This window comes from Grammomys surdaster, unplaced genomic scaffold (genome assembly GCF_004785775.1).
Source record: "Grammomys surdaster isolate TR1022 unplaced genomic scaffold, NIH_TR_1.0 367, whole genome shotgun sequence".
Taxonomy (NCBI): domain Eukaryota; kingdom Metazoa; phylum Chordata; class Mammalia; order Rodentia; family Muridae; genus Grammomys; species Grammomys surdaster.
Window position 1 is genome coordinate 4,256,510 of NW_021604786.1, and position 26,036 is coordinate 4,282,545.

A 26,036-nucleotide genomic window follows, 5' to 3' on the forward strand; every position below is an offset into this window, starting at 1 on the left:
GAGAGAGAGAGAGAGAGAAGCAGAATTGATCAGTTTTCCCATCACCAGCAGAATGGGAAAGAAAATGGAGGGCGAAGCTCACCATAGGTCCACCCAATTGGATCAATTGAAAGTAGCAATTGGCCCTCCTAAAGACCCAACAAGCAGCTGAAAGAGTCAGATGCAGATACTTACACCCAACCAATGGACAGAAGCTGCTGACCCCTGTGGCTGAATTAGGGGAAAGCTGGAAGAAGCTGAGGAGGAGGGTGACCCTGTAGGAGGACCAGCAGTCTCAATTAACCCGGACCCCGAGATCTCTCAGACACTGGACTACCAACCAGGCAGCGCATACCAGCTGATATGAGACCTCCAACACATATACAGCAGAGGACTGCCGGGTCTGGGTTTAGTCAGAGAAGATACACTTAACCCTCAAGAGACAGGAGGCCCCAGGGAGTTTTGAGGTCTGGTGTGGTGGGATGGGGGGGGTGGAGAGTGGGGACATCCTCAAGACAGGCGATGGGGTGGAGGTATGGGATGTGGAACAGGGAGGGGAATAAAATCTGGAGTTTAAAATAAATAAATAAATAAATAAATAAAAGATTAAAAGTAACAATTGGACCAACTGAAAAGTAACATTTCAATGAAAGTGGAAGAGCATGGGAAAATATATTGCAACTAATACGTTCCGTTCCGTTCCGTATCCAGCCATCTTGGCTTTGCGTGAAAACCTGTGCAAAATGAGAGCATCGGGAACCAGCAGAACAGCAGTGGGTGAGCTAGTAGGGGGGCAGCAGGAAGCAAAGGATGGACCTGACATACTGCCCTGTGGCTGGATTTCCAAACCAGAGGAGAGTCAGTGAAGCAGAGGACAGATGGAAGTTAGTTGTGGACCACATTTGTACGGTGCTTATGGCATGGAACACGTGCCATCTAAGGACACTTGCTTGTTTTAAGGGCAGAGGTGGAATGTGCAGTTATCAATGGAGGATAAGACTTGCATTAATCAAGGTAGACCTTGTGCACCAAGTGCTTCGAAACACGGGTACCACAAGCATCAGGTTCCTGTGGAGAGACGAGGCTTTACAGGAGGAGTCCCGAACCGACACGCTTGGCTTGGTCTGGCCTCAAAGGATTCTCTGCCATGTTGTGATATAGCCGGGTGACTCTCCCCACGTGTCAGCAGATGCTGGCAACATGCTCCTGGACTTCTCAGGCTCCATAGCCCTGAGTCAGATAAACTCACATTCTTTGTAAACTGCCAGTTTGTCATACATAAGGAATTATAGCAGCAAATACCAAAGTCTCCATAAACAAAGAGTCAGTTAAGTTTTGAGATATGTGGTCATCTTATAAATTAGCACTTTGGGAAAGTACACAGCTGTAGTGAGAATCTTGGTTTCTTTAAAAATAAGGAATGTCATGTGAATATCATGTGTTTTTTGTTTTAAGCCCAGGGATATGGGCTGCTTCAGATCGGCCACATCAGCTGACTATGATTTGTCTTGTGCTCTGGCAGGGGCATGATTTTGCCTGCTAAAGATAGTTTACATTTGTAGTTCTGGGAACTCTTGAGAGGGTATAAAAATACCAGAAGCCCCTAGAGGCTGTGGCGGGTGCTATTCCCTGTTGTAGCTCTTGATGTTGTACCTGGATGCTCTTTGTTGGGTTGCTGGTTGCTGATTGAAGATATCTTGCAGACTCAGATTAGATTGCCCCCAAGGAACTCTTAAGACCCTAATCAGCAAGAAGTGGTCTAAAGAGATAGGCACCCTTTTCCCCTCTAACTTTCTTTCTCTCCTACCTGGTGTTGGAGGGGTGGAGGGTGGAAAGGGTGGTAGAGGGAAAAGAATCCAATAAAAGTCAAAAGTACGGTTACAGATAGCCATGGCCTAGGGCGCTTAACCCATCTGTCATACTTTTTGCTAATGGCTCTTACCCATTTATTAGCCTCTTGTTACTGTTTCTTGTTGCTTTGTGATTGCTTACAGTTACAGATGAATACACATACTGCACACACATGGGAACCTTTACCTCAGCAACAAATTTTAGGCAACAGTCAAATTGTTTCAGAAAGAAGATATTGCTACTTGCATACTAGAATCTAGTATGTATGTATGTATGTATGTATGTATGTATGTATTATATATGTATATACATATAAATGTCTATCTATCCATCTATCTATCTATCTATCTTTCTAATCTATCTATCTTCTGGAAGTACTTCAAGAGAAAGGCTTGTGAGTCTTGAATTACAAAGTATCCATTTCAGAAACATGGCACCGACATTCCTATACTTGGGATACAGATTGTTTTCCCCTCTGGTACAATTTAGCCAGTGTCGAGAGACAAGAAAGCTGAATTTAGACAACTTGAAGAAAATGTAGGATCGTTGAGCTTTTGAAGCTGATTGCTCACACTTAGAATGGTTAAGCTCCTTCTAAACCAGTAGGATCTGTGGCCTGCCACCTTCCCCAAGATGCTTCTCTAGAGGTTCTAAGATCCATGCAGGGTTTCCAGGCTTCCAGGAAGAATTTACAGCAGAACTCTGTGTAGGTTCTGACTGCACTGGCGTACCTATGTGCAACGTCCCATGGCTAGAACCATAGCTAGCATGGGAGGTGTTGGATGCAGCTCACCGCTGGTCTCCTATGGCTGTCCCCCCAACGCCTACCAGGGTTGACTCTTTTCCTATGCACTTACAAAGAACTTAGCCCTTCTGTAAGATCTCAGTAAACCCCTTGCTTCCACTGAAGCTTTGATAACCTAACATCTATACATTCCAGATAGTGCCTTTCAGAGTCTTTCTCAGACCTGCGTTTGAAGAACTTCCTCATGGGCCTACCAGTCCAGACCTTTTATTTAATTGCCATCAGGACTTTCAAAACTTTGATCGCAACCATTCCAACAGAATGGAGGTGTCATGGTCTTCATTCCTCAAGACCATAGGATGCCAAGTGACCCATCGTATTGTCCAAGAAAGAGCAAAGGGGCACACACCCCAGTGCAAACTCACACTTTTGTAGTTCAACAGGTTTCGAGGACGCAACACCTTTGGGGGCCGATAGCTTTCAAAACACTATTTAAATATACGTGAGGTTTTTTTTTCACACAATGCACAAAAGCAGAGGCGTCATTTTTATAGCTAAACAATTTTATTGGCTTTCTGTGAAATAAAAAACAAAACAAAACAAAAAACACGAAACAAACCATCGTGGTTAAAGGCGGATCAGTGTCAACCAAATGAACCAGCCACTTGGTTCGAGCAGCCGTGAAGAACATGAGAGGATATTATTGCTTATGCCCCATGTTCGTGCATGTGCATGTGTCTGTTGTGTTTTGGCAAGAGTACAGTCAGATGGAGCTTTGGTTGTTACGTTCAACTAGGACTACTCACTGAAAAACAGAGCCTCCAGGTGGCTATATGCTACGTCTCCTTCATCAGCCATTTGCCCTATTAACAAAGTTAAGGGGGAAGGCTTAATCAGTGCCCTGCCCCGTCCCGCTGCGCCCTGCCCCTGCTGCCCTCTTTGCCTTGAGAGGGTGGTGCCTTCCTGGGTCTTTCTAAGTTCTTGTATCTGGTTATGTGGCCATGTCAGAAACAAATGCCTGCCTGTGGTCTACACAGATTTCCAAATCCATATGGCATTTGGAGTTTGGACTCAACTGTCTCTTTCCCATCATCTTCAGAAAAAAAGAAAAAGAAAAAAAAAAGAGAGAAAGAAACCAAAAAATAAATGAAAAAAAAAATCAATAGCCCTTATCGACAATGAGGTGACTTCCCAACAGGATGAGCCCCGGTGTTAGACACACAGCATCCAGTGGTAGTTGTAGAGCTGTGACTCTCTGATGGTTGTGTGTGTGTGTGTGTGTGTGTGTGTGTGTCTGCACACATTAATCTGCAGGGAGGCAATGATGTTGATGCCTCTTGCGAGCTCCCCTGACCTTCCCTAGGGACCGGGGGTCAGAACTACCACGTAATAGCACCATTCCCTATGCTCTTAGTATCTGGCTCCTTTCCCTGCTGGAGAAGGCAGGACCTGGTCCCCCGCTTCATGCTTTCACAGGTTCTATGGTGAGACCTCGGTAGAAGCAGGTGGTCTGCCTTGGCCTACTTTAGTGGTGACCTGAATTTTCCCTGGGAAGAGTTAAAAACAACCCAAAATGTGTCTTACAAAGTGAAGTTGGCCACAGGTGTGAGGCCGAAGTAACAGACCTGTAGACTGTGGGATGAGCCTTTTCCCCTTCCCTTATCTCTGTTCAAGCCCCCGGAGGGTTTGCTGGTAGAAGCACAGCAAAATCAAAGAACACTAAAAGCCACCAACCCTGACACAGTTATCCAACAGAAGGACTTGACTCCACTGTAGGGACCCAGGTCCGGAAGTCAGTCTTGCCCCTGGTAGGACTGGGGTTGAATAAGCCCTTCTAATGATTATAAGAATTATCCTCTTTGAATGTAGACATTTTAAACAGTGGGCTATTAGCCCTCACCATAGTTTATATGGCACAGATAACCATATAATTACTAGCACTTAAAAAGGAAATCTTGTAAATAGGTAATTACACCAATGTAATTCATCGGAACAAAGATTAAGTGCTTCCAGCTTGTTCTTTAGGCCATTTCAGCCTGTCTCTTTACTTCACAACAAAAGGATAACTCTGTAATTAAGAGTGACGCTCGGTGGTCACGTGGGCAACTTCATGGTCAATGTGTGGACTATAAAATAAAGTCATATACAGTATTGTCATTTCAGCGAGATGTAAGAGTTCATAGAAAAATATTCTCCAATCTGGAATCTGAGACACGAAAGCTGGGTTTTGTTTTTCTTTGTATCAAAAGGAACAAAATAACGGACTAAAGTGTAGTAAAGCTTCCTAACAAGGAGGAGGAAAAAAAAGACATTATGGGCTGAAGGAATTCGGAGAGTCAGTCAGCTTTCCTTTTATGTCCCGGCTCGTTGATGGCAAGTTTGTGCTTTGATCCTGGTGGAGATAAATGCACACAAGTGGCAAAGCCCAGTGCCCCAAACCCTTAGCCGCGCGGATGGCTAAGGAGACTGGTTTTTACAGTAGAGCTAGCTGTCAATGGTGGAGGTGGCCTTAGCGGGTGACCGTCCCCTCTCTCCTCCTCCTCAGGCGACAGCTGGGGACGAATGCCAGAAACACCATTTTCTCCTCGAGTGGTGCTTGTTCAGTGCCAGGTCCTCTTTCTCTCGTTCCCTCTTCACACGCTGGTAGTGGTCTTCCTCCTTCAGGTACCACACAGGGGGCCAGCGGTGCCGCTCAAAGTACTCCTGGTTGTCTGGGGGAAGAGAGGGAGAGATACTGTCTGTGATTCCTGCTGCCTGAAGACTGTCCTGAATGCTCGGTCTTGTTTTATGCATGCTGACATGTGGGAGCTCTGACCAAGGCTGTCCACAGATGCTGACAAGGAAGTCTAACATGTAGAATCTATACTAGGCACACCAACCGACCCCAAACCACTTGATTTTTTTCTTTTTGAGTTGCAGCTTGACCCTGGCTGTGCACCCCTAAATGAGGCTTCATTTTGGTATGCTCAGCAGCAGGGCACCCTCAATCCCACTCAGGGGATTAAGTAAGACATCCTGGGAAGAGATCCCCCAACCAAAAATTCTCTGGGTCACATCACTTGACTATGTGACTACCGCAACGAATGCTCAAAGGGAACTGACTAGGCAGTGCCGGTCGAGTCTGGTCCTCCCAAGGGTTTACAGAGAGCAAGGGATGGATGGCAGGGAGCTCACGTGCATGCGCTTACCTGCGGACTTAGATTTGATTTCCTTGCGGAACTTGGAACAGACGCTGTTGTAGTTGGTGCAGATGTGGTGGAGACACCAGGCGGCTAGCTGGTTGGCATTGTGAAACTGCAGGAAGGGGACCAGATTGGGGTCAGGCTCTGTTTGCTGAAGTGAGGCAATGGGCCAGTGGTATGGCTCAGCAGGTCAAGGCGCTTGCTGCCAAACCTGATAACTGAGTTTGGTCTCCGGGACCCCGTGAAGAAAGAAGGGGCCTGACCTCTTGCAATTCGGCTGACCCCCAAAAGGCATGCACACATGCACACATGCACACACATGTGCATGTACACATGGGCAATAAATGTTACAAAAAAATTAAAGCAAGCCTAGACCTCCGGATTTTGACTTGGACTGTGGCTTTGATGTCAGCCACATACAGTGTTCATATACCCCTCCCCCCCACCCCGAGATAGATGGCCCTCAAAATAAACTTCATATGGCACTGAGAGTTTCAAATATGCCTGGCTCTCCTGCCCGGCCTGCCCCCCGGTCCCTCTGGTGAATAGGTGACCACGCGTGCCCTCTGGAAGGTAGCAGCCAGCAGCAGATAGAAACGATGTCATCTCTGTTTACGGAGCCTTAGCAACAGAATACTCCGTGTCACATGTCAGAGCTCAGCTCGCTGGGGCCAAAGATGGAAAGCAGAGAAGGCAGCATGCAGCGGCCTGCCCTCTGGTTGTGTAAGAGAGGGCATCTGGGTGAGGTGGAGGGGGGGGGTCTGAATGCTCCACCCAGGTTTTCTGAGCCTGGGGAGGTGGTGGCTGATGTCCCCCAAACCTGATGGTTCACTCTCTCATATCTCCTCTGATCTGGCAGGATACCCTTTGCCCCTCTTCATGTACCCTGTATGTTCCTTCGGCTAATGGGGGAGCTTGGGAAAGACAGCATTGTTCTTCTGATGCTTGGCTATTTAACCCACGAATGAAAGCCACTCCAGGGAGACAGAACTCATCACCTCAGTCATGGAAATGGTTGGAGGCTGGTCCTTCCAGCTTCTCTACATGTTCAGTTTGACTCTGAGGTTAGGATTGGGGCCGTGGGGTACTGGGTGGGGGTGGGGCTGTCTGAACTAGCCCAGGGAACGGGCTGCATGATTTGCTTCCCCAATTTGGGCTTAGTGCCTCAGTCTTTGGTGTTCAAACTGGTCGCAGTGGGAAACCCTCTCTGGGCTAAAGGCTAAAGGATGGGCTAAGACACAGACACCATGCTCACTTCCTGTTGGGGTTTGTCTGGGCTTAGTAATCACACCACAGCCTGGCACCGGGCGTGTAGGCAGGTGGGGAGGAGCCAGGAGGGAAGATAGCAAAAGGGTACATCTTTACTCCTAGTGAACTGTCCAGTAGGGCACGCTGATTCTATTTCAATTTCTTCTATGCAGGGTACTTATGGAGAGAATCAAATTTTGGACTGCTTGTTCTGATGAAGCCTTGGGGTTTCTACTGCAATGTGTTATTGGCCCTCATTGAATGGGTTTTCAGATTGGGTTTTAGGAATCTGTGTTCATGTCCATTTCTCTCCCGTGCCTTTGAATGCAGAGAATCTGCTGCTTAGAGATAGTTGAGGGACTTGGGAATCACACAACAAGTACTTGTCGAGTGTCAAGCCAGGGGGACTCGGCCGGCCGTTCCAAGTCCCAGTCCTCCTCCCCATGAATGGAGCGATCACCTATGGCTACGCTTGGCTGGGCTGAGCAACATCTGCTATACTTCCACTGTCCCCTTTCTGAGGCTACCTCCTGCCCTGTGGTTGGGAAATGTCCATTTAAATGGCCTGACCTAAAACTTAGTTAGCACTGCCCTGAACACAGAAAGTCAAATTCCACAGGTGGAAAGGAAAACGCACACACGCACACACGCATGCATGCACATAGTATGCGTACTTACGTACGTAAGCACGCACTTACACACAACAAAACATCATGCGTTCAGAACTTATTTTTCATCCTTGAGTCCCCAGAGTGTAAGTGGCTGTTGATACGTCTATGCTGGGACTGGATCATTCTGCCTACGCACTCTGCAGTGTTAGAAAACCTTCCATCTTTGCTTCACAGCTCTTTCTTGAGCATTCTTTCTCCCTTGGTTCTCAGTCTGTAAGGTTGGGAGGTCACGGATTGCTATTTTGCTGTCTTACGGATGGGATGAGGAGATGGAGGCGGAGTTTTACTTTGTGCCCAAGGCTTTAGTTGGACATTACTTTTCTTTGGAAGAGGTGTGTGTGTGTGTGCTCACGCGCGTGCACATCTGCGCACATGCACGGATGATGTTTGTGTAAGGATCATGGGCACTGATAATAGCAAACCTGATTTAGAAAACACCAGGGGAGCTTCAGCACACTGTTTGTTTTTGGGGTCAGGGGGTGTGTACAAAGCTTTATGGAATGTTCTAGAAACTGTCTGTTCTTGGCCATATACTTGTCCAAGAACGCAAAGAAAGAAGAGGCAAGATTTCCCCCTAAGCTGAATGCTCTGTTGTGTATAAAATCACTGTCTCAGGAGGGTGAGGCAGGTATTGGAGGGAGGGGGTCCCTGCTCTTTCTGGGAAGTGTAATGTCGACTGTAAAACACATATGGGCACACCTCTGTGACATCTTTAATTTGGGCAGATGTGACGGTGGGATATTTTGTCATCGTGAAAGTGGGCTCACGGGACACACACCTGAGATGGAAGGTGAGAGCCTGCAAACTTACCTGCGCCAGCTCCAAGTAGGAGAGTACTTCACCATCGATGCCCACTCCACTGACAGCGGCCTTGGTGAGCTCCTGGACAGCGTGCTGCTCTGGGGAAGAGAGGGTAGGAGAGGGTTAAAATGCCCACCCTAAGCTAGCTGCCTGGCCTGGAGGGGCTGGTCTGTGACCTTTAGAGAAAGGCAGGAAGTGAAGGACACAGTTCTGGGCAGACACTGGAAATGAATCTAGGGCTGATTCAGTCTCCAATCAAGGCATTTAGGTCTCTAGGCTAGCAGTTCTTAACCTGGGTCTCAGCTCCTTGGGGGGCTGGTGTTGGTGGTGTCACATATCAGATATCCTTTATATCAGACAGTCACATTACGATTCATTACAGTATCAGAAATACAGCTAAGAAGTGGCAATGAAATAATTTTATGGTTGAGGCGTCTCTATAACATGAAATGTAGTTAAGGGTCTCAGTGTTAGAAAGGTTGAGAATCACCGTTCTAGAGGGTTCTGGGTCTGTGCTTCTAGAATATTCAGAATCCTCTAGACCTTCCTGATTCTGCCTAGGATGATAACTGTGGGTCGTATGTGACTATTAAAAGGTAGATAATTAATATTTAGTTCATTGGCCACACCGGCCCTGTTAAGTGCTTAGTAGCCACACGTATTCCAACTTGGAATGTGCAGACATGGGACATATCCATTGCTGGAGGATGGTTTCTACTAGGCAGCATGGTTTCTGGGAGTCTAGCATGTCTATAGGATCCTCTAACTCCAGTCATGATCCTGTGTGAGTGAATCTTCAAAGACTGAATCGCAGAGGACCAAGTCTACTTGGGGAATTAGGCACTGAGGATGTAGCTGAGATGGTGTAGTGATTGTCTACCATGCCTGAAAATTTGGGTTTAATCCCCAGCGCGGCATGGTCCACACCTGCAATCCCATCACTTGGGAACTGGAGGCAGAGGAATGAGAAGTTCAGGGTTATTCTCAGCTACATAGTGAGTTTGAGGCTAGCCTGGGCTACCTGAGATACAATGTAGCTAAACAAAACAAAACAAAACAAAACAAACAAGACATAAAATGTGAATGTAAATATGTTGGTCTCAACAGTTACAAATAGACCACCCACAGTCCAAGCTTTTGGGTTATAAAGATGGAGAAGAAGACTGGTCTTATGTAATTAAAACTCCAGCTTGGGAGAGTGGTGTCTGCTTATGAGCTTGGGCCCAGCTTTGAATGCTTGAGTTTAAATTGTGGTTCTGAGGCTGGGGGTGACTTTTTTGTTGTCTCTGCTTGGAAGTCTCCAGCCTCGGGTTAGCATGGGCGCGCGAAGTTCTGGTGTAGGAGTTTCCAGCTTTTGAAAATGACAGCGTCAGGGGTGCTGTGGTGGCTCCCCGCACTGCAGGCTGAGCCCTTTTGACTTGAGTTTCTGTTTACTACAATTGCAGATGAAGAAGAGGAAAAGGAAGAAGAGGAGGAGGAAGAAGAAGAAGAAGAAGAAGAGGAAGAGGAAGAAGGAAGAAGGAATGTAAATGTTGTGTTCATCCAGCCTCGGGCCACTTCATTGTTTTCTCAATTGTGTGGGCTTACTTTGTGCTTCTGTCCCCATTCTGGTAATTCCTACACTATTTCATACTTTTTAATTGTTATTAAATGATGAGAAATGATTGGTAGTAGACCTACATAACACGGTGAACTTAATAAATGTTGTGTGTATCCTGACCGCCCCACTGGCAGGCTTACACATCCTGGGTCATCTCTCTCTCCTTAAGCCTTCCAGTCCCTTGATGCGACTTACTGTGGCTTCTAAAGGTTCAAGTGAGAGAAAGGAAGCGCTCTCCTTTTAACCCCAAAGATAGAAATGATGATTAAGTTTAGTAAGGAGGGGCTGGAGAGATGGCTCAGAGGTTAAGACCACTGGCTGCGCTTCCAGAGGTCCTGAGTTCAAGTCCCAACAACCACATGGTGGCTCACAACTGTCTGTAACTCCAGTTCCAGGGAATCCGACACCCTCACAGAGGCATACATGCAAGCAGAACACCAATCCACATAAATAAATAATTTAGTAAGGAAGGTATATCAAAAGCTAGGATGGCTCCAAAGCTAGCCTGCCAATTGTGAAGTGGGTCTTCCCAGAGACATACTCTTACAGGTCTAGATAGATCAACCCAGGTACAACATCCCCTCAGCCATGCCTACTCCAGAGCAAGATCAACTCTCTTCAGTTCTACTAAGGTTAAGACAAGCCAGCAGAGGCTGCTTTGTGGGGTTGAAGGAAGGACACTGTCACTGTAACAGATAGATGTGGAGGTGACATAGTAAATGAGTCGATGAGGAGTTGTAACAAATCACACAGAAGTTCTGGTTCTAGCTGAGGACAGCTCCCTATGGAAGAGAACCTCAGCATGAACACAACAGCCTTGTGCTGAAGGAGGCACCATCCGGAGCCTGCACAGCTAGAGAGACATCCTCTCCTGGCTAGTTTCAAAGACTCAAGGGATGGCCCAACCATCTTGCTGGGGACTGAGGTAGCTGTTGGCTTTAGGTTAAAGTGGATCTTACTTCCTACATGAGTCTTGACGTCCTGTTCCTCTAAGATCCTTAAAAGGACTGTCAAAACTGGAGGGAAGAGTGTCTGATGTCCTGAGTATCAGAAGCCCAGGGTTGTGGTTTCCCTTCTGTTGTGAAGAAGCATGCTGACAGAGAGCAGCTTAAGGAAGAAAGGGCTTAGTTGGCTTACAATCCCAAAGGCAGAATGGTCGTATCGCACACGGTTGCAAAGATGGCAGACTTTGAATATTATCTATAAACTGTCTGGTAAATGGGTAAGGGGGGTTAACTCAGTCAAAACCCTTTCCATGTCAGCATGAGGATCAGAATTTGGATCCCCAGAACCCTTGCAGGAGCCAGGCAGGCTTTATGGCAGCTGCCTATGATCTGAACAACGGGAGGCAGAGCTCTCTGGGGCAAGCTGGCTAGCTCCACTGAGACCCAGGGTCAGCAAGAGACCCTGCCTTAATAAGTAAAGTCAAGAATGATTGAGGAAATGCCTGATGTCAATGTTGGGCTTCCATCTGTGTGAGCACACTCATGTATCAGCATCCACACACAGGTGCGGCTACACACACCCACCCATGTACGCAAGCGTACACACCTACGTGGAAAAAGCCCAGAGGAACTGGAAGGGTTTGGAGATGTTGACTTCCATTTTGACAGGCATTCTACTGAGGGGAAATCACCATCAAACGGGATCTCTGTACTACAGAGGGACCGTCTATGAAAAGAAGGGTCAGTTGGTGAGCTGAACGTGGATGTCACCTGGTCAGAAGAAGCTGCCTCAGCTACTGTGACCTTTAACCCCACCGCCTTGATCAACTACACATATCAGGGCCTAGGCATAAAGCTTCCACTGTGACTAGAGGCCAAGAGGGTGGCTTGGCTTTATTTTAATTTTCTAAAGCAATTATTGTTATTAGATATTTTGGTGAAAGTTTCTCCATTTTCTAGAGGTAATGCTGCTTTATACTTAACAGACTGTTGCTCGGTATAAAAGTAAGTTTAACATTCACGGAGATACAAAGAATTCCATGCTTCACGGCCTGGGGCTGACACGGCTGTCTCTGAGGTGTGCCTACACTGTCCAGGCATGCCTGCCTCCTACCTGGCTCTGTGTTCTTGGGCCCACATGCTTGCTTGCACAAGCTGCTGCTTTCTTTGACACAGCCCTCCTCAGCTGGGTGGATACATAGAACTACTGAAAGCTCAGTTTCCCAGAGAGGGCCTCTGGGCTCCCTCAGATAACAGCAGGTGTGATGGTTAATCTCCACTGTCAACAGGACAGGATTCAGGATTACCATAGAAACCGGCCTCTGGGGCTGTCTATGAGGATGGTTTGGGGAGGTTAGACCTTGGTGGCTAGACTCACCCTGAGTGTGGTCATGTCATCCAATGGACTGAGTTCTTAGACTGAGTGAAAGGAAGAAAAACAGCAGATCCCCAGTCCCCAGCGTTCAGCTCCTGGCTTCCTGGATGCAGATGCTGTGTGACCAGCTCCCTCATGTGTGTGTGTGCGTGTGTGTGTATGTGTGTATAATATACATTATATATCTATATAACATATAGTTATAATGCATATGTCACAATAATGTTATATTATTATATCTAAAAATTATTTTATAATTTTAATTTATAAAAATAAAAATATATAAAATAATATATAATATACAATAAATTATGTAATGTATACATAATACTATATATTATATTATAACTCTGCCTCCCAAGTGCTGGGATTAAAAGCATGTGCCACCACCATCAGGCATGTAAATATTTTTGGAGAGTAGAGGTTTGCTAAAGGGGTCCCGACCCACAGGTTGGGGACTGTAAGTGGAAATGCTTGGCTTGGACTCTGCATACCAAGTACCATAGGTGATTGGAGGAGTTCTGATGGGGAGGTGTTCGGATCAGTACCAGCAGGATTGGAAGGCACCATGTGAGAGGCCTGGAGCGTGTGCACACGGAAGCTGTCTTAGGGTCACTTCGAAAACAAATCAACTCATGTCATCAGTGTCAGACTCAGTCTGCATCATAAAAAACACGACCACACTGACACTGAGGACGGACCAGGTTCAAGGTACCTGGCTCCAAGCTGCTTTTTGTCTATTAAAAATAATCCAAAATATCCTGGAAGGACAAATACTTGTGTATCCTGCGGGTAGTTACCTGGATTGGAACTCACATTTCTGAAAGGGGATTCCCACTGTGGCTTCCTGGGGTGAATATTTGAAAAGTAATACACTCATTCTGATCTATGACTTCAGAATATTGGAGAATTCTCTCTCTCTCTTTTTTTTTTTCTTCTAATTGTGGTGTTTCAAATCCTTTCCTTTAAATCGGGGAAGAAACATGAAGAAAAGGGAACTTTATTTCTAGGTAATTTGTGTGTATGGGGGCAAAGAAATTAATCTTTTATCTAAAGTTATCACTAGAAGGTGTGTGTGTGTACATATTTATATATATATATGAATAGGATCCTTGAATAGGATGGCTGTTCTCTGCTTGTTTTATCGGCTCAGCTATTCAGTAAGTTTTTACAGAAAGCCCGATGTGCACAGACCGTTCTCCCAGTGCAGGAGGAAGGCCAGTAACTCTGACAGTGTGCCTCTACTTTCCCCAAAAGGATGAATCAAGCAAGTACAGGGATTAGCACCCAGACAGCTAACTGACACCTCTGGGGAAGGAAGCAGAAGGCTGAACGTTTTAAAAGGAGGGATTTAAATGCATGTATATTCCACCCAGACCTGCTCCTTCTTACCAACTGAACCAATCTACAAGTTACAGAAAGGACTTCTGAGGTTAAGTCACCTCACCCCCAGCCCCCCACCACTTGAAGTGAACTTGACAATGTCAGAACATTTTCAAAAATAGTTTAAAGAGAAAGAAAACTTCTCAAAAAACAAAGAAGTGATGCTTACTGTCTGCCACTCGGTGTTCAGAGGACGACTTCCTAGATTTACCACAGTCAACCTTCACGGCTTGGGGATAGCTAATGTACCCATTTTTATGAGAGAGGGAGAGAGAGAGAGAGAGAGAGAGAGAGAGAGAGAGAGAGACAGAGAGACACACACAGAGACACAGAGAGAGAGAGACAGAGAGAGACAGAGACAAACAGAGAGACAGAGGGAGGAAGGGAAGGAGGGAGGAAGGGAGGGAGGTAGGGAGGTAGTAGGGGCTGAGATACAGGGCTCAAGTCACACAAGGGACAAATCACATAGCCAGGAAGCAACAGGGCCAGAAGGGGAGCCCGAGGGAGCCGGTCCTGATCCTCTGTTCCCTTCCATGATTACAGATGTTCCTCCTTCAAAGGCTACCCCTGAACACAGCACTTGTTGTGGAGAAATGTTGACCCACTAGCTTGATTTCAGATTTTGTGGTCTGCATGAGACTCAGCATGTATGTGGTGTGGACCTCCAAAGCCAGGTCCCCATCACTGGGCATTGATGTTTTCATTGTCTAGTAGGGCCTATCACAGAGGAGCATAAAAGATACTTGTTGCATCCGATTTAGGCTGATGGAAGGGGCTGGCTTTGACAGCCCATGCATGCATACCTATTCTGTTCGGAGAGATACAAATCAGTCTGACCCTTGGAAATCTTAAGTTTTGCTTAGGTGTCATTTTGATCAGCGTGGCTATTGGACACAAAAGTCACCGGCCTTACCTACGAGTGCAACCAAGTGTGTCAGGCAAAATCTGTTTGCCAAAGCAATTAACTCCAGGGGGTCCAGGTCCAAGTTGGGCGACAACTGCTTGGTGTAGAGGTATTCCAACACCGCCTGCATCGACATCTTGTTTATATTTGGGAGGTGAACCTGCAACATTGTACAGAAGGCTCAGTGCTGCTGCGGGAACTGGGGGCTCGAACGGGACTCAAGGGAACTGGGGGCTCGTACAGGACGTGAGGGCTGCACAACTTCAGGCTAGGAGGCTACGAAACATCCCAACCATGTGACCTAGTACCTGGCATCTACAGGTACACCGCTCTGAGACTATGCCCAGAGTACCTGCTGTCGGTATTTATGGCTGTAAACATTAACAGTTTGATTTGTAGGGGACAAAGAGTGTTGCTACCTGTCAGAGCCCAGTGCGGAGTTTTTAAAATGGCTATCTGGGCGTATAAATCAGACAAACAGGTCGTAAATGTGTTATTACATTATTGGCCCACCCTGTCAAGAGCCTGAGGGTACTCCGCTGTGGAGAGAGAGATCTTCTGGCAATGTGACAGATGTGAGTTGCTGTTCCTGGCTCCAGACATGATTGAGTCCTGCTCTCAGGGGGCCAAACTGGCGGAATGAATGACCACACCAGCTGCCATGGTGACAGGCTGCGTTCTGATGACCCATCAGCATCTCCCAGCACTGTGTCTATACTCAGTACTTTCTCCCACAACCACATGGGCCCAGAACTACCGATGTATCACTGGATCTCAGCAGACCCAGAGTAGCCAAAGGACTCTTCTGTGGTACATCTGGAGACACTGTTTTAGTTGGGTGTGGAGCACGATCCCTTGCAAAAGCCTGTGTCCCGTGTGTCTAGAACTATTGTTATACATTACACTTTCTAGGAATGACCTGAGGCCTCAGCCCTAGATGGAAGAGGCGGGGACACAGATCAGTAGGGATACAAAGTCTATTTCAGTTCTTCGCTAACTCCATGTGGTGGTTTGAATGAAAGTGGCCTCCACAGGCCCATAAAGAGTGGCACGATTAGGAGGTGGGGCATGGCCTTCTTGGAGGAAGTGTGTCACTATGGGTGGGCTTTGAGATTCAGAAGCTCAAGCCAGGCCCAGTATCACTCTCTCTTCCTCTTGCCTGAGAATACAGATGTAGAACTCCCGGGTCTTTTTCCAGCCCCATGTCTGCCTGGATGCTGCCATGCTTCCCACCATGATGATAATGGACTGAACCTCTGAACCTGTGAGCCAGACCCAATTAAATATTGTCCTTTATAAAGAATTGCCTTGGTCATAGTCGTGATGTCTCTTCACAGCAATAAAACCCTAAGACACTCCACAAGGCGGACACAGATAAGGTATAGAATGACGTCCTTGTTCTTCTGACTGGAGTGTTACTTTAATAGAACTTCTGCGAACAGCTTTCAACACACCCCGTCTAATTTGATCCTTCCATCTGTCCCAGGAAGAAGAGACTATTAATTTTGCTATTTTACGGACAAGGACACAGCAGTCAAGGAGGCCGAGTTTCACATCCAAGGTTGGAGGGTTAGTCAGTGGGGACTGACACTTAAGCCCAAGGACTACATTTCTGAAGCTCACAGGCTGAAATGCTGTGTAGACTGGGCATCTCCTTATGGCAACACTTTGAGTTGTAGGCCAAGAAAGCCTCTGATTCACAAATAGCTCCGAGAGCTAGAGTTCTAATTTGAAAGGATGAACCATTATAGACTTCTTAATGGTGGCAGTTAATGAAACAGAATAAAGCATATAAAATACACCCCCTCAAAAATATATATTATGTATGTATGCATGTATGCATGTATGTGTACATGCATGTATGTATGTATAATGTGTTCTTGCATCTCTCAATATTCATGATTATATCTGTGCCAAAGGCTTAGTCACTTCCTATACAAACTCATGTAAGGAGAGGCTGCTGAGGATGAGCCCATGCACACACGCCTGCATCTCTTTCACATTCTACGCGAGTTCATGGGTGAGCTTTGCAGAACAAAGCTATTGCCATTGTTGATGTTATTCTCCTGGGCGGTCAGTCACCAGCCACGTCTGAGGAGGAATACATTTCCAGGTAGAGTTATTTCTGCAACATGTCATGGGGAAGACTTGGAATGAGCTCTTAGAAATACTAGGTGGTTAATCCCCCGTTCTCAGACACAGGCATGGAAAACAATAGTTCCCTGAAGAAGCCCCTGGGTCATCACCACTGACTGTCATTTCAAGCCCCTGGCCCGACCCCTGTGATGACAGAATGTAAGGAGTCAAAGCTGGTATTATTATCTTAGAGTACCACCAAGCTAAGACTGCCATTTGCTGCTGACAGCTCCACCTCTCCTGTCCCTTCAGTTTCTAGGACAGACTGTAACAACACATACTGATACACCTGTCATCTGCAGATATTGTAATGGCCCTCATTCCCTTCAGCTGTCACACCAGCAATAAGCTCTATCACTGTGCATCTAATGTTGGGTACACTTGTGTGCTTGCTTGCACGAACATATATGCAGAAAGGTATATGCATTCATACTGTACCAATAACGGATTGACAGTGTGAACACGTGGTGAAGATTTCATCTCTAGAACAGCGTTTGGGTTCCTGGGGGATTCGTTTAGGTCCTTGAATGCTAAGGTGGAGAACTTTCAAATTTGACCCATTCACAGTAAAAGCATCCATGTTTTACAAAAATCTAAGAGCTGTAATTGCATACGTCGGTCAGTGAGCGTCTGCTCTCTCAGCTATTGATGGGCGGGGGGCGGGGGGACGACTGCTCTTTTAGAAATGGAAGTTTCCAGTATGACTTTGAGGCGACAGGGTAAGAGTGTATGGGCTGGCTCAGAGGTATGCCAAGACATGGTCCGTGGGCACATGGGTAAGTATCGTGTGGCCCTTATCCATGCTAACAATACTTCTTCACTGAGGCTGGACTTTGGAATCTCTAAGACTGCCTTAGCTGTGTTTGCTAAGAGCGTTTTCGTACAAAAAGGCCACTTGGAAATACAGGCGTTTCCTAAGTAAAAAGGAGTTGTTTCCGGGAACAGGGAGACAAGAGTCCAGTGAGCACTGCCCTGGTCCCCTGCGTCCTCAGAACTGTTCTGATGTGTGTAATCTCCAGCGACCAGATGCTTCCCTTTCAATGATGTGATGTCAGCACCTTTGAAGTGAGGACTCATTTTGGCAGGTCATCTTAGGGACTCTTAGGAGTCACCGAGGAAGGAGAAACACCGAACCGTTTCCTAACATGCATTTCTACCTTGTTGCTGATTGCTTTTCATCAAACAAAACAAAATAAATCCTGTTTCTGTGATCTCCATGCTTACAATTAGCAATGCAACAATAGGGAGGACCTGCTCATAGCCCATGAAAGCAATCTGTACGGAGCCACAAGAGATGAAACACGGCTGGCCACACCCCACCTACTCAAGGCAATGCCAGAAAATGGTGGCGTGAACAAAACATGAGAGAACTGCATCCTCATCAAGGCCTTGTGTTCCTCTTTAGTCGGTTTAATGGTGACGTTGTGAAGATTAGCTCAGACCATTAGGGCTGTCATTACAGACCTTCTCACACAGAATGAATAAGGATTCCAGAGCTAGCCCATTGCTTACTGTAACCCCGGCATGCATTTGAAACCGATGGCTTGCCAGGTACCTCGGTGGGAAGGAATGAGGCTTACTGCTATATTAAAAGTAATGAAGGAAAAAAAAAAGGTAAAAACGGTAAAATAGAAATGTCTTCTTCTATATTAAGCAACAAAAGGTAAAGTGGTATCCGTGGCTCTCTGTCCTGTTTTCTGCATACACGGGTATAAAGTTCCTCTCTGTACCCTGAAATAAAAGAAATGGGCTGACTTTCAGGGGCCCAAGTCAGAGATCCCCAAGACAAAACAGACTTAAATAATGACCTAGAAAGGCTGGGAAGATGGCTCTGTGATCAAAAGCACTGGCCGTTCATACTGAGGACGGGAGTTCGATTCCCAGCACCCACATGATGGCTGGCATGCGTCTGTAACTCCATTCCTAGGGGATCTGACGCCCTCTTCTGACCTCCTTGGGTACTGCATACATGTGGTACCTAGCCATCCTGTGCAGGTAAAACAGCCATATACAACAAAAGTAAAAATAAATCTTAAAAAAAGAAAAGGGACTTTTAAGAAGATGACTTAGAAAGGCTAACGTGCAAGGAAGAGTGAGGATGGAGTCACGTGCTTCCTGGAAGACTTAGTGAGCATTTCATGTGTGAGGCTTAGTTCTCTCTGTAACCACCAATGCCTCCTTGTCTTAGATTAGAAGTTGGGCTGGCGGCTTCACCCGGGCTGTTTCAGGATGAGCATCCTTACCCCCGGTGAGAGAACTTAAGGGTAGTGACAGCATTTGCTGGCCACTGCATATGCTCCAGGCATGGCACGCACACTTCCATGCTCTTGGGAGGACACTCTCCTGCTCTTCTTGTCTAACAGATGAAGGTTTAGAGAAGGCCGGCCGCTGGCCCAGGTCACAGTCACACTTAGATAAAAGTTCAAGAACACCTCTTATGGTCTCAGAAACAGTGAAAAGAGACAGGGGTTGGGTAAGGTGGAAATGTCAATGGGGGGTGTTGTTGTTAGGGATCATGGGATTTTGGTGACATGGGGTTGTGGTTTTCTTTTCTCCCCCCAGGGGCTGTAATCTCTGCCGGGTTAGTTTTAGCTTCAGTCCTCAGAGGGGAGAGCTAGGACTATGTCCCTCCAGAACCCTGCTGGACAGGGGGCCGCTTTTCCTGCTTTGGGTCACTCACCACATAAGGCATGTGTGTGTTCACACGTCTGCTGCTAGGTTTTGCTTTGGTCACCTCCAGTGCACATGTTAATCTGGAGCGATTAGAGTCCCTTCTGTGAAGGGATAAAGGGGATTAGCATCCCTCCCCTTGGGTCAGCTGACACTGTTGCTCTGTGACTGGGGTCTTGACCTTGATCATCAGGTTCCACTGAGCATAACAACACCGTAAGCTGGTGTGGAGGGGTTAGATGGATAAGGGGCCCACACCAGAAAATGCCAGTCATCCCAGGTTAGACGGTACCCTAATCTTTCCTGCAAGAGGGCTAGACTCTAGTCAGCATCAGTGCTAACCAAGACTTTAATGGCTAGCATAGACTAAATGCTCAGGAATTGCTTCATAAACATACTCTCTCACACACCTCACACCCACATCTGGGTCTGACTGAGTGCTTTACCAAGGGAGACTCAGAAGACAGAAGTCACTTATTCCTGGCAATCCAGCTTGGGGGTGAAGAGTTGTCTTGGGTCACAGGGCCCCTCTCTGAGTAGCTTTCACGCAATTGAGAAGCCTCTCATACCTTTGAGCACACAGGAGAGAGACTTAGCAAATCAAGAGACTGCCTGATTTCCTAAGGATGTCGGAAGGAGCCGCTGGGCTGTTTTCCGGGGTCTGATTAAGCAGCAGCTGTGGTTTGTTCTGGAAGGAGGAGGGTGGCCCAGTGACCTTCTCAGCCTCAGCCATTCCTGGCTTGTGACTCTAGGATTCTGTTTTTCTACTTGGAGACTCAAATGCAGGCTCCTGGGGCACAGCGGGGAGTCCTTTGTGCTCCCCCCTCTATGCTCCCCCCCTCCCCAGCACAGCTTTTGAAAAGTTAGCCTTTGTTTTCAGTATTTTTGAAAGTTGGAAGAGATGCTGAAATAAGCAGCCCAGCCCCTAAGGACAATAAACTTGATGGGGTGTCCCCTGTGGGTTTTTTTTTTTGGAAAAAAAAAAAAGATGTTAAGGAATACTGCAAAACTCAACTCGCCCCACCTATACTTTGTTAGAAGTGCCTGAATGGAAATTTCTTTTTCAGCAGTGTTTATAGAAAGATAAAGACAGTGTTTTTAAGAGATTACCTGGGACATTCTAAAAAGGTCTTTTTTTATTTTCTCTCTTTTTTTTTGGAGGATAGGACCAGTCTGCTTCTGCTGGACTCCTGCAGCTTGAAAAGTGTGTCCAGAGCAGTGAACACTCAACTCAAGTCCCGTTTCCTTTCACACACACACACACACACACACACACACACACACACACACACACTCTCCTAGCCTGCCAGCAAGGTGGAAAAATCAGGGTTTAGCCTCCAACACTGTGGCTCACAGATGGACGTCTCGGATCACTAGGCATATTCAGCAGGTTCCAGAGGCTGGAAAGACTGGGTTGGGGAAGGTCTAGTTAAGGATGATGGCGGTCCTCCATCGACTAAGAATCTTTTACTTGCTCAAACTCCTAGAAGATGGTCTCTTATACTTGCTTTTGATAGATTCCTGCCTGTTAATGTTTGTTAGAAAGCATGGCTGGTCAAGACTTTTTATTAGTGGAAGGTGTGATAATATACCCTTATGCTCTCACACCAGTGACCGATAGCCTACTATTCCCCATTGTTGGTATCGGGCTCCGAACCCAGTGACATTACATCTAGGCGCCATACATTCCCAGAATCCACCTGGCCACCTCCCACCTTTACCTGAGAGAGGCTATGTCACCGCCCATATAAAACAGGCAGAACCCCTTGACCTCTCTCTCTCTTCTTCCTCTCTTCATCCTCTCTTCTCCCACCTTCTTCCTCTTCTCATCTTTGCCCCATGTCCTGAATAAACCCCACTTGGTACCATTTGCTCTGGTGTGGTCTGTTCTAAGCCATGCCCGGACTTATTTCACTCATGACTGCAGACACAGCAAATGTCTACACAGCAAGTGTCTATACAGGAAGTCTCGCACTAAAGAACAGCCCGGGGAACTATTTCACGGAAGCTGGTAAAGGGGAGCCATCCGGCTACTTGAAACAAACGTACGTACCTCGCTGTTGGTGCTTTCTACAAAGGACCCCCCGAACATGGCGGCCATCCACTCGCAGCTACAGATCAGAAGTGGCTTGTGGGCACTGATGGCTCCGTCATCCAAGGTAAATGTCACATCTGCCAAGGATCAAGGGGACAGGACTGTGAGACAGCCTTCTGCTCTGGGTACATACATTAGCTGGTATCTCTCACACTCACTCCATATTTTTTGCCACATCCGGCCCCCACACCAAGGAGCATACACCGGGAAATTGTATCCAGGATCACACCACAAATTCTCAGAGCCAGGAAGTAGCAGAAAGGAGAGGATTATCTTTTTGAGTTTTCCATTTTGGGTTCCTACAGCTTTTGACACATGTACACACACATAATGACACCCCCGGGGACAGAAGATGAGTTTAAATGGGAAATCCCAGGTATGTTTCATAGGTGCCCTGTATACACATCCTGCTAGTAATTTCAGCCAACGTAGACACGGTTCATTGTTTAACTTACTCTACAGTTGTAAGATAGTCTTTTTTATTAACATCCATGATTGTGTCTATATCCCTGTGCCTGGTGTTTGAAACAAATGGGTCCACTTTAATTTTTTGTCCTGTCAGGACAGGCGTGAAGCTTACCACATGCTGACATCCAAAAGAGTTGGAGTTTGGAGCATTTTGGATCTTGGATTTTCAGGCTAGGGATGGATGGTCAGCCTAAACAAGGCTTGTTCATCTATTCTTATTACTGGTTCGCCACATGTGTCCTAGGTATATAGCTGTCGCTCTGTCTCTGTCTCTCTCTGTGTATGTACGTGTGCATATAAGCATTAACTGAAGGTTATGGGTCACTTCATTCCTGGTTTATCATGAATGTCTAACTACAACACTTGAAGGACGTGTGCCGTGATTTATTATAGCTAAAAAACTTGAACAACGTTCCAGTGCCACCCATTATCTTGTTCAGATGTCTCAGTTACCCCTGAGTGACATGACAGGGGTCTCTCTTCCATACATGAGTCCTAGGAGAACCCCTGCCCCCACCCCGCCCCCGCCCCACTCTTGCCTGGCTTTGTCTGGGCAAGTTCGAGAGGCCTCAGTCAGCTTTAATGGCTGTCTACCAGTTAATCTAGTACCTATTCGCAAACACATTCTTTTCAGTAACATTCTGGGCCGCTTCCACACCATGGCAACCAATGTTTGTAGTAAATGTTGCTCCTTGCTTTGAGACAGACGAACAGGGTGACTCAGTATCTGTTCTTGTGGAGTTCCACGGCAGGGATTATGGAAGACAGACAGGAGCTCAGGAAGGCAGCTTTTTACTGTGGAGTCTGCTTCTCTCCTCCCCCCTTCACCCCCCCCAAAAAAAAAACTGAGATAAAGATTTTAGAATAAAAATAGTATAAATAAATAAATAAATAAATAATATTATAAATGAATAAATGTATTAGGCAGAACGATGTATAGGTCAGTACATCAGATGGGAGGCAGTCTCCAGAGAGCTTGTTTGTGGGAAAACGCTGAGGCCTATGAGTGAGGTAGTTATCCAAGATGGAAGAGGAAAGACCAGGGCCCAGGAGTGCAAGGGCAGAAAATAGACCAGGTCCCCCCGGGGCCTTTCTCCAGGACGCCTACTCTACCTGTGACCGCTGACATGAACTCAGGGACTAGGTTTCTGTAGTGACAAGGTTTGGCTTCTTGTCATCACTCTTGCCACTTCACTGACTTAGTGACCTGACCCCCTCAGGTCCTTGTTTCTCAACCTCTGCAAGATGGAAAGACCATTTCTCAGGTCTGAAAGCGACTAGCAGAGGTAAAGGTAAATTCCCTACTGTCTTCTCCAGTTCTCATGCCCAGCCCCTGACCCCAACCCCAGCCCTCAAAGGCCTCCATGGCTCCCTGGAGCCCTGCTCACCTGAGAAGGTGCCCTTGCTGAGACATTCTTTGATCCGATTGGCTTTCCTGACGTGAAAGGCTTTCGTGATCTCCTGGTTCATAAAGGCCTCCTTGTTCAGGATATTTTCTACCATCATCCTCAGGTCAAACATCTCCAGGACCTCGGCCATCTGAGCCAACCCCAGCAGGTCTTTTTCCTTCTCATCCAGCTGCCCAGAGTAGAGAAATCTCAGAAGGGTCCGGAAAGGGCCCGACTGCATGGACGGGTCCAGCCTGACCACGGTCACTGGGCCCACCCGCTTGGAAATGGGGTTGACCTGCAACTCCCTGTGCATGCTGACAAACCCCTTGCTCCAGCCAGCCAGGGCATGTGCCTCAGAACCCGAGGTATCGGTCTGCAAAGCCGGATTCTCCAGCAGGTCCTGGCCTGAAGAGGCTCCTGGGTCAGCCTGAGGGGTCCTCTGGGGGCCCTCCTTCCTTTCCTCAGCTGGTCCAAGACTCTGCGTCCTCCCCTGAAAATCCCTGCCTGGCACCTCCTCACCAGCTCCTCCGCCCCAACCCGGGGATTCTTCACACTCCATTAAAAAAAGGTCGTAGAATTTGGAAGAAGAGGTAGCGAGGTAAATGCGGTGAGCAAAGATGTGCTCCTGATTGTGGAGAACGAAGAGGACGTCGGCGCACAGGGGATTGTCCAGTAAACAGGCGGCGTCCCCGGTGGATGGACACTCGGGGACCTTGATGACTGGGGGAGGAGCTTTCGGAGGTAGGAAGGGCGCCTGAAGCAGAGGCTTCTGGACTTTTTTCAAGTGGGATTTCCAGAACTGCAGGTGCCTGCGGGAGATGAGGGCCGCGCGGATGGCATTGTCGAACACGTCCTTGATGCCAAACTGGTCAAACACGCTGGTCTCGTAGTATGGGATGCCCAGTTCCTTCGCCACCTCGCGGCCTTTTTCTGGGGGCAAAATGTCTCCTTTCTTTATGGGCCTAAAAAAGGAAAATTAAATAAATACATACAGTTTTTTTTTTTGAAGGGGGAGGGAAAGGGAGAGAGTGTCTAAATTCCCAATAGGATTATACAATTAAAATCCCATGCACGTCTTACAATTTTGTGTTTAAAATCCTGTAAGGCTCTTGAAAATGCATAATCAACAGTCACTCAAAGATAAGGGATTTATGGCCATAGTAAAACATATGCTGTTAGTAGTAACGGTGGTAATAAATTTTATTGGCTATTGTTACCTATGTGGTGTTGAACAAGCAGTCTAACCTCTTTAAAACTTGATTTTCCGTTTTTCAAACAGGTATGGCAACCCTGGACACCTTAAAGAAGAGGCTTAAACAGGACAGGAAATACACTTAGCATTGTTCTTGATAGACGGGAAATGCTTGATAAAACTTATCACTACCAAGCCTGGTAGCGCCAAATACCTTTAATCCCAGCATTCTGGAGGCAGAGGCAGGCAGATCTTTGAGTTTGAGGCCAGCTTGGTCTACAGAATGAGTTTCAGGATAGCCAGGGCTACATAGAGAAACCCTGTCTCGAAAAAAGAAAAGAAGAGAAGAGAAAAGAAGAGAAGAGAAGAGAAGAGAAGAGAAGAGAAGAAAAAAGAAATCACTCCTGTGTTAGTCTTTATCATCGCGTTTAATTTTTTTTTTAATAACTTCAAAATGTACCCACTTCTACTATCTGCGGGTTCTATGAAGTGCTATTTCATTCTGTAGTGAGAAGAAACAGGCAAGTTCAATCGCCTAGAGCACATCGACAAGCTACTAGAAACTTCTAAGTGGTTAATATCCAGACTTCTCAACTTTTGGTTCAGTGATTCATGTCCAGTGGCTTCTAAAGTCTCTCTCTTGGATTCACGAATCCTTTTCTGTATTTCCTCCCCTCTCTTTCCATCCTCCCCTATCAGCCTTTTCTTTGGACTGGTACCTCAGTCTCCTAGCTGGCCTCGCCTCAGGAGCTGCCCTTAGAGCTCGGAGTTCCTTCTCTGCAAGGAAAGTATTAAAATAACATGGGTAAGGCTTGGCCTGCAACTCTGTGTCAATTTCTCCTGTTTCCACAAAACCAGTGGAACAAAGGCCCTCACCCTTTTGGTCTGGCGCACAAAACTCATTTACAATTTAATCAGACCCAGGAAGGCCAATATAAGCAGCACAGTGCTGGGCTCCTGATGATAGCAGGGAGAGATTCCAGAACAGACGAGTTGCGATTCGCTACAATTCTTCAAGAAACACAACCCTCCGATTCTGACAAATGCTCTTGGAGACTGACCTTTTAAACACTTTGCCTTTGATGCAAAAAGTCATATGCTTCCCAGGCTCTGGCCCAAGGGAACAATGACAAGACTGGATGGAATTTGGATTTGAAGACCTGGACTGAGAGAGAGAAGGAGGGCGGGAGGGAAGGAGGGAGGGAGGGAGGGAGGGAGGGAGGGAGGGCACACCTCAGGGTGCTGACAAGGATGGAAAGATCCAGGGTAGAAGGTTCAACTTTAAGGCTCTTTCTGTGGGCCTTGGGTGATCTTTGTCCTTGGGGTTGGCTTGAAATTTGCTAGTTGATTAACCCCCCAAGCTTACAGCTAATACCTTGTTTCATGGAATCTCTAAGCTGT

General features: G+C 46.8%; 1 protein-coding gene across 3 annotated transcripts in view; it reads right to left on the bottom strand.

Annotated features, from left to right (window-relative positions):
* Positions 1 to 3,117: 3,117 nt before the first annotated feature.
* Rhobtb1 (Rho related BTB domain containing 1) overlaps positions 3,118 to 26,036 on the bottom strand; it is a 123,584-nt gene continuing 100,665 nt past the window's right edge. For all 3 annotated transcript variants that reach the window (XM_028780297.1, XM_028780296.1, XM_028780298.1), the window contains 6 exons: positions 23,441 to 24,405; positions 21,543 to 21,661; positions 14,693 to 14,843; positions 8,487 to 8,575; positions 5,764 to 5,869; positions 3,118 to 5,286 (listed from right to left, as the gene is read on the bottom strand). In XM_028780297.1, the coding sequence (XP_028636130.1) occupies positions 5,117 to 5,286; positions 5,764 to 5,869; positions 8,487 to 8,575; positions 14,693 to 14,843; positions 21,543 to 21,661; positions 23,441 to 24,405 (1,600 nt within the window). In that variant the 3' untranslated portion in view covers positions 3,118 to 5,116. The remainder of the gene's footprint in view (positions 5,287 to 5,763; positions 5,870 to 8,486; positions 8,576 to 14,692; positions 14,844 to 21,542; positions 21,662 to 23,440; positions 24,406 to 26,036) is intronic.